At 47.7% G+C, this 9,211-nt stretch overlaps 1 protein-coding gene across 1 annotated transcript in view; it reads right to left on the reverse strand.

Annotated features, from left to right (window-relative positions):
* LOC124015364 (protein shisa-9-like) overlaps positions 1–8,888 on the reverse strand; it is a 171,186-nt gene extending 162,298 nt beyond the window's left edge. Inside the window, exon 1 of the mRNA XM_046330537.1 lies at positions 6,071–8,888. Coding sequence (XP_046186493.1) covers positions 6,071–6,612 — 542 coding nt within the window. The 5' untranslated portion in view covers positions 6,613–8,888. The remainder of the gene's footprint in view (positions 1–6,070) is intronic.
* Positions 8,889–9,211: the final 323 nt, after the last annotated feature.

A 9,211-nucleotide genomic window follows, 5' to 3' on the forward strand; every position in this document is an offset into this window, starting at 1 on the left:
ATATTAAGTAAATGTTTACAAAATAATTCCCTCAACTATTCTGCATCAGCTTATGTCACAAAGTGCTGTACAGAAACCCAGCCTAAAACCCCAAACAGCAAGCAATGCAGGTGTAGAAGCACGGTGGCTAGGAAAAACTCCCTAGAACATGAAAAATAGATTTGAATATTATTCCAATGTTGGCCTCTTATCCAGTTCTGATTGGAGTAATTAATTGAGTAATTAAAAATACACTGAGTATACAAAACATGAAGAACACCTGCTCTTTCCATGACATAGACTGACCAGGTGAATCCAGGTGAAAGCTATGATACCTTATTGATGTCACTTGTTAAAAACACTTCAATGTGTGCCATTCAGAAGGTGAATGGGAAAGACAAAATATTTAAGTGCCTTAGAACGAGGTATGGTAGTAGGTGCCAGGCACACCTGTTTGTGTCGAGTACTGCAATCCTGCTGGGTTTTTCACGCTCAACAATTTCCTGTGTGTATCAAGAATGGTCCACCACCCAAAGGATATCCAGCCAACTTGACACAACTGTGGGAAGCATTGGAATCAACATGGGCACGCTTTCGACACCTTGTAGAGTCCATGCCCTGACAAATTTATTCTGTTCTAAGGGCAAAAGGGGGTGGGTGTGGGGTGCAACGCAGTATTAGGAAGGTGTTCTAGGGCGTGTTGAGCCCTGATACATGTTAGCACCCATGTCGTCATAGGTATACGGTGTATTTCTGTAAATGGTGCATTGCCAATGTTTCCGTGAAGTGCACACAGAATCAATTATTATGAACACGTGTGTTTGTGTGTTTGTGTGTTTGTGTGTGCATGTGTGCATGTGTGAGCAGGTGGGTGTCCACAGAAGGTAAATAGAAGGCTGTGAATGGCTGCTCCTCACTGCAACCAGTTTTTGCACTCAAGCCTAAAGTCGTTCACCTGTTGGCATCTCTGAGTACAGTGTTCACACCAGAGCCATAATGGCTCTGCCCTCGCATGAATTCCTCTGTAGAGTTTCTGTTTTCAAGCCTCTATATGGATGGCAGTGTTTGTCCCCAGGAAACAATATTTCAACCCCTCACTGAGTAGATCCACAAATGAGACGAGCTCCTGGCTGTCAGTGAATCACTGTCTAAGGCCTCTTATTTTCCGATAGAGCGTTATCGAGCACCAAAGTACACTCAGTGCGCAGTGACTGACATGAAGTGACGGACAGTGGCCTCAGTCCCAAGGGACAACAAGGCCAGCCGCAGACGATGCATGGCTCCAAACAAGCGCCCATGCATTATTAATTGGAATAAGTTTGATTCTTTCTTTCGCTCAGCTACACCGAATGCGGGGGTTCATAAGATAAAGAATTTGGTCTGACTCTGCACTGCGGGAGGGAGGTTATTTTGTTGTTCGGGAAAGCATCAAAGTGTTCATTTGGGTTTTTGTGTTTAAGTGCTTAAAAATAAAAATGTTGGAAAATAATAGGGCATAGAATGCTGTTTTGCATATGCATCAGGGACGTCTGTGGAGAAAGAGGTGACAGTATTCATAATGTTAAATCCCCCGTTGAAGACTATACTGGAGGAATATTCTTCACATCAATAGTTGTCCTTTTAAATTGTTATTTTTGTCTGTCCTGCTGGCATTGGTTTTGCCTGATGACTCACCCAGAATTGAATTCCACTGCTCTATCGATCACTACATACATTCTGTTTAAAACCTCCATCCTAAAGTCATTTGTGTGACTTCAAAATGAGGGGCATTGTACAAAAGAAATGAATCAGCGATTGGATCGTCTCTAACAAGTCTGACCAATCAGAGGATCACATTTGATAATGTCATCATGTAGGCCGGCTCTGGCCCAACCCATCGTTGTCTGGGACCAATCAAAGCGGTCAGAGTGTGTTTGCATTCTAGAATTCGTCGGGGAGGGAGGCAAATCCAGACTCATCGTGGAGAAGAAACATCAGTTGGGCAGAGAGATGTCTATGGGTAGCCAGGCAACCATTGGCTATGAATGATCAAGAGCAGTGGTGGGAATTGTTAGAATAGTATTCTAAGTATTGGCTGTTTAGAGTCCTGGTGGGTCAGGCTGCTGCCGTGCCCTTGAGGATAAGCTGAATTGCTCAAGGTGAACATCCAGCCGCATTAATGGAATAGCCTTTGTAAAGGATTTAAACAGGTGAGCCACTCACTGGTAGGTAAAAGCATCTTGTAAGCACACAGGACATGAAATTACATTTCTTAAAGCTTGAGACAGAGCTGAAATATTTCACCCTTCAAACGATGAAATGTTTTGTCCTCATCGAGGGACTAAGCCTGCTGTGCTGCACATACAACCTGCTAGAAACGTCAGGAGCTAATGGCGTGGGCCATAAATCCCCTCCAGTTCGATATCTGAATCTGGAGGGAAACGCAAAGAACTCTCTCCCCGCTCATCCACATCAGACTAAGCCATGCACGAGATTAGCTGAGTTGAAGTTGGCTTGGCACATTAATAATTCTCTACCCGAACCGGAATCAGCGCATTAAAGGACATGATGCATGTTTTATATCTCTGTGTAGCATTTCACTGAATGTGTGCTGGAGACTATGAGGCTCGCTATGAGGGAACAAACAAACACATGTACCCGCTCGGGAACCCTGGTGCAGGGGAACCCTGGTGCAGGGGAACCGTGGTGCAGGGGAACCGTGGTGCAGGGGAACCGTGGTGCAGGGGAACCGTGGTGCAGGGGAACCGTGGTGCAGGGGAACCGTGGTGCAGGGGAACCCTGGTGCAGGGGAACCCTGGTGCAGGGGAACCGTGGTGCAGGGGAACCGTGGTGCAGGGGAACCGTGGTGCAGGGGAACCGTGGTGCAGGGGAACCGTGGTGCAGGGGAACCCTGGTGCAGGGGAACCGTGGTGCAGGGGAACCGTGGTGCAGGGGAACCGTGGTGCAGGGGAACCGTGGTGCAGGGGAACCGTGGTGCAGGGGAACCGTGGTGCAGGGGAACCGTGGTGCAGGGGAACTGTGGTGCAGGAGAACAGGGCTGCAAGGAGGCCTGGGATGCGGTTCAAACGCAAGAGGTTTGAATAAAAATGGTGAAAGAACTACTGAGGGAATGATGGGATATGTGTCTTGCAAGCAGTGTGGTACAGTGATGGTAAACTCTCCCACGCTGAGCAGTACTAGGCCTATAAAAACACATCTCACACAAGTACAGTATCAGTCAAAAGTTTCGACACACCTACTCATTCAAGGATTCCATATGTGTTATGTCATAGTTTTGATGTCTTCACTATTACTCTACAATGTAGAAAATAGTACAAATAAATAAAAACCCTTGAATGAGTAGGTGTGTCCAAACTAATGACTGGTACATCACACTTACATTCTTTATCTTAGAAACATGTCCAACTTAGAAAGTATGAATGATCAATTTCACAGGTCGTTTACTACACTTTCAACAATAGAATATCTGATAACAGAAAACCGTTCTTAAAATGTGTGCTCATCTTACTCAATCTCCCATCCATACTGTGCTATAGTATACAGCATTCAATAACATACAGCTGATGAAAGGCATTTTGAATAAATAAAATCAATTACTCTTTGAATGCACAACAAACACCAGACATATTCTGTTACGCTGTAAGAAAGCTTTACCGCAGGATGCACACACACACACACGCACGCACGCACACACACACACACACACACACACACACACACACGCACGCACGCACGCACGCACGCACGCACGCACACGCGCACACACACACACACGCACACACACACACGCACGCACGCACGCACGCACGCACGCACACACACACACACACACACACACACACACACACACACAGAGTGAGAAGCAAATTCCAGATACAGTACCCCTGTGATGAGCCACTCACAGCACAACTAACCACTGGTGTCCCCCAGGGCTCTGTTCTAGGCCCTCTCCTATTCTCGCTATACACCAAGTCACTTGGCTCTGTCATAACCTCACATGGTCTCTCCTATCATTGCTATGCAGACGACACACAATTAATCTTCTCCTTTCCCCCTTCTGATGACCAGGTGGCGAATCGCATCTCTGCATGTCTGGCAGACATATCAGTGTGGATGACGGATCACCACCTCAAGCTGAACTTCGGCAAGACGGAGCTGCTCTTCCTCCCGGGGAAGGACTGCCCGTTCCATGATCTCGCCATCACGGTTGACAACTCCATTGTGTCCTCCTCCCAGAGCGCTAAGAACCTTGGCGTGATCCTGGACAACAAACTGTCGTTCTCAACTAACATCAAGGTGGTGGCCCGTTCCTGTAGGTTCATGCTCTACAACATCCGCAGAGTACGACCCTGCCTCACACAGGAAGCGGCGCAGGTCCTAATCCAGGCACTTGTCATCTCCCGTCTGGATTACTGCAACTCGCTGTTGGCTGGGCTCCCTGCCTGTGCCATTAAACCCCTACAACTCATCCAGAACGCCGCAGCCCGTCTAGTGTTCAACCTTCCCAAGTTCTCTCACGTCACCCCGCTCCTCCGCTCTCTCCACTGGCTTCCAGTTGAAGCTCGCATCCGCTACAAGACCATGGTGCTTGCCTACGGAGCTGTGAGGGGAACGGCACCTCAGTACCTCCAGGCTCTGATCAGGCCCTACACCCAAATAAGGGCACTGCGTTCATCCACCTCTGGCCTGCTCGCCTCCCTACCACTGAGGAAGTACAGTTCCCGCTCAGCTCAGTCAAAACTGTTCGCTGCTCTGGCTCCCCAATGGTGGAACAAACTCCCTCACGACGCCAGGACAGCGGAGTCAATCACCACCTTCCGGAGACACTTGAAACCCCACCTCTTTAAGGAATACCTAGGATAGGATAAAGTAATCCTTCTCACCCCCCCCCCCCCTTAAAATATTTAGATGCACTATTGTAAAGTGGTTGTTCCACTGGATGTCATAAGGTGAATGCACCAATTTGTAAGTCGCTCTGGATAAGAGCGTCTGCTAAATGACTTAAATGTAAATGTAAATGTAAAGAGATTGGCCTTGAATGACAGTTTCCCACAGACAACTGGCTCCTTCCCTCTAATATATCACAGATCTAAAGGCCCTGTTTCATACTAATGATCATACGCTTTCTGACATCAAATCATATCAATCTATTCTCTTCAACTTAGGCTCAAGAGATTCATTCAGGTATAGCTACAACACTTTGGAAAGTCATAGTTTATTAAAGTCTGTTTTTGTTCAAGTAACGTAATTAAAACTATCCCCAGGCATCTACAATGTTTGTGTGCGTGTTTTAGCCGCCCACAACCTTGAAATTGGGGTCTCAGTGAATCAATGGGCCCAGTGACTGGGACAACTGGCTGACTGACCTGATTGGGTTTCTCCCTGCTGATCAATAAGATACCACCCTCTGCCCCTCTCTCTGTCCCCCTCGCCCACGCCCCGCCTGTTGTAGGATGGCAGGACGCCTTCATCGAGTCTTGTAAAAACAACCCTGCGCACTATGGTAAATCAGGGGAAATTATGGCTGCCCAGCCTCACGCTCCAATGGATTGCCTTTCCATTCCCCCCCCCGCCTTTGTCATTGGGCTCATCAACACAGCAGATGACTCGGGTATTGGAGGCTCCTGTCTCTCTCTCTCACCCCCTCAGCCCTGCAGCTTGTCTCCTCTGAGAAAACAGAGCCTGCGAGGGTGTGACTGGGCCCTCTTTTCTCTCAATAATAATACTGGTGTGGTTGAAGTCCTCCTCCCCCAATTGAGAGATCCGGTAATGACTTGTATTAACGCCATCCCTGTGGTCTCATTCTTAACGACCAATAGTACGGCCAGTCACACCCAGCCCTCCCTTCACTTTCGATGAACTAGAATTAGCCCTTGGCACTGCGCCAGCCAGCGCATGTCAATAGTCCACCAAAAGCCCCAGCTCCGATTCCCTCACAGTGTACTAGAAGCCATAGTCTGGGCTCTCCACAAATAGCTTTACGCAAACACTCCATGTTCACACTTATTATCGCTTGTAAGAACACAACCACATCCACCCTGCCCCCCAGCCACCCTGTCCCACTGGCCCATGACCCCTGCTACTCTCTTACCTAGAGTTGGTCATGTCTGTCTGGCCACCTCTGCTCTTCTCCAGGCCCAGCTTGGTGAAGATGCCCACCAGCACCATGATGGCCACCACGCCACAGATGATGTAGACGATCATGTGGGTGCGGTCTCGGTCGGGCTCCTCCTGCACCTCAGTGACGGGGGCTGCCGGCTTGCCGGTGTTGGCCCAGACGGGCGTGTCGTAGTTGGAGCAGGACTCCTGCTCCAGGCTGTGCACCTTAAACTGGCAGCAGAAGCGGTAAAAACAGGAGCCGCAGCAGAACAGGTAGACGCCCGCGTTGCAGTTGAACGGTGGGTCCCATTGGCCCATGACGTCGTAGTAGCCCCGGCAGCGGCTGCCTATCATTGGGATGGTCTGGTCCTCCGCCACCGGAGTGGCCAGCGTAGCCTCCAGAGAATTAGAGGTGGCTGCCGTCTGGTTGGTGGCCTGGGCATCGGCCCCAGCCTCTCTAGAGTTCTGGCCCAGTGAAGTGAAGCCCAGCAGAAAGCTGAAGGCGAGGCAGATGAGCACAGAATGGGCAGCCATGTTAGATACCTGTGGATGCTGCTTCTGTTCAGTTGCTGAAGTGTCTCAAAGCTGGTGCAGGCCAATTAACACCAACTTCAGAAACGCAGGCTTCTTACTGGCCAAAAAAAATTGACATGGAAAAATAGCCTTTTCGGTATTTCATACACTAGAGATTTGAAAAGGAGTTGAGAGCTTATGGATTAGCCTATATTCATAGCAGCTGCCTGAAAGAATAAGAGCTTTCAATTACCTTGCTGAGAGTTATTACGACACTCAGGTACAGGAGTCTCAGTGTGAAGTAATAAATTGCCATCAAGAAGGGGGATGAGCAAGTAAGTGAAACAAACTAACCTCGAATCTCAACCTGCTCCTCACAAATGAGTCCCCAGTGATTCAGTCCCAGACTCAGACACACAGTTCTGGCAGCGTTGCAAAAATACCGCCCTTTTCTGCCAAATGTCAATAGCAGATGTGATCTGAAATCTGGAGCATCTCCAGTTTAGGAGGTGTCACCCAGAAATTAACTGGCCCGTGGCATTAAAAAGAAATCTCACCACAATAGGAAAAATGTTATCCGTAAACCAGAGAGATTTGGATTCCCAACAGCGCCAGGGGAAAAGCAGATTCCTCAAGGCTCCAAGCTCCTTTCTGTAAACGTCTTCATTTAGGAGAGGGACACACAGATTTTGATAATTGCCCTGCCAAGCATTAATCAATGCTGAAGAGGGGGAAAGGGCAAAGCACTGGCTTTTTCTAAATAATCCACTTGTCATAATCTATAAATATGTTAGTTGTTGATATTCACCTCTCAGATTATCTTGCCTCTAGCAACTGCCTGGTCTCCACCTGAATGTTCATTTGATTCTTTGTTATTTTTCTTGTAGACATTTTTAATCCCTTTGCTAAGTGCAACATGATGCTCTCATTCCTTTCCTTTCCAGATGTGCAATTCCAGTTAGATGCTATTCTACAATTGGTCTTCAATATTGTATTATGCCAGAAGAAAAAAGTATGTGGGTTTTTGTTTCCACCCCCTCCAGCGAAAGTACAGCCTGCAGTTCTTCAATATTGTCCTACGAGATCTAAACTGAAATGATGATTTAGTCCAGATTTAAAAGCAGTCCTCAGCACCTGAGGCGGGCAGCCTTTATCCCACACGCTCACACACTCTCACAGACACACACACACACACACATTCAAATCCATAGGCGACAGCGCTCCGTCAGTGTCAGTTTGGCTTAATGGGTTTAGAGGGATGGGGGTCCAGTCACTCTCTGTTGTTGTGGGTTTCTCTTGGTGCTGTCGGATCGGCTCCACACCACACCTGAGAGGGAACCTAAAAGGATGGGGTCACCAATACAGCTCTGCTGCCAGACAACTACAACCCCACAAGTGCTACCAAGCAGAGGATAGGGGAATGACAAGGGCAGCGTGCTGAACAATCCCCCCAGCCTGTGGAGTCTAGTCCTCCCTCGTCTAAATGTATGAGAAGGTCACTTTTGAGCGAACATGTGGTGTAATTACATTTCTACGTAGTGTCCCACTTCTCTACTGTAGTCCCTTCCTCGTTTTCCTTGTCTTCGTTTATTTACCACGACTCCATAATCCCTCTCTGATGCTTTATGTTGTTTCTTGCTCTCTGCTTGCCTCTGTCTTCCTCACTTACCTCTCCCTCTTTCAGACACAACTAAAGAGCAGGCTTTCTGCCGTGTTACTGCTGTGAATAGAGGAAGGTATTACTGAGCCTGTGGACTGCGGTCCATGCAACACACCCAAGCCTCAACTCCCCAGCCTGTTCCAAGGGCAGGATAACTGGAGAGGCGGCAACAAAAGGCAATGCAAAATCCTGTTTTCAAGAAGCCTTTCAAAAATGGGACTGCAGCAAAGCTGTTTGTGTTGTTTGTGGTCTTTTATCACGCTCATTTGCAAAAAGCATTAATATGCAACAGTTTTTACCAAATGCTGCACATTAAAGCAGTCTTCCAATTGTTATGCAAGGGACCTCAACACAGTCCTTCCCCCAAAAGCAGCTTCTGTGAAAACAGGCATAATTTGATATATATGTATAGGAATTTTATATATATATCACATGTATGTGTTTTCTCTGTTTCTTTGCTTATGGAATTCTCCAACAGAAATGGGATGAAACAGGATAACCAACAGCAGTAGGATGCTTTTTTTCATTCCATCCCCTCTTTGTTTTTCTTCAAACGTGTATTCCTCTGTTTCCCTTGTCCCTCGCACAGAGCTTCTTTATCCCGTCTCCGTTGATGTTGCACTACTGTGCTCTGGCAGGACTAAATGCTCACACGCTCTCTCCCTCGCTCTCTCTCTCTCTCGCTATCTCTCACTCGCTCTCGTGAGCGAATGAGCGCACCTCTCTTGCTGACTCCCCTTCCCCCCTCTCTCTCTGTCACTGACACCCTCCTCCCTAGGCTGTGTCCCATGTTTTTTGTACTCTCTCCTTCCAAATCTCTCTCTTTCCCCTTCTCTCTTCCTTTATCTCGTTCTGTTCTCTTTTGTTTTTTTATCCCCTCATTTATTTGTACCCCCTGTCTAACCTTTTGTGTTTACCTTGCCTCCATCCTCTATCCCTATCCATTCCCCCCTCCTCTCT

Source organism: Oncorhynchus gorbuscha, linkage group LG26 (assembly GCF_021184085.1).
Source record: "Oncorhynchus gorbuscha isolate QuinsamMale2020 ecotype Even-year linkage group LG26, OgorEven_v1.0, whole genome shotgun sequence".
Taxonomy (NCBI): domain Eukaryota; kingdom Metazoa; phylum Chordata; class Actinopteri; order Salmoniformes; family Salmonidae; genus Oncorhynchus; species Oncorhynchus gorbuscha.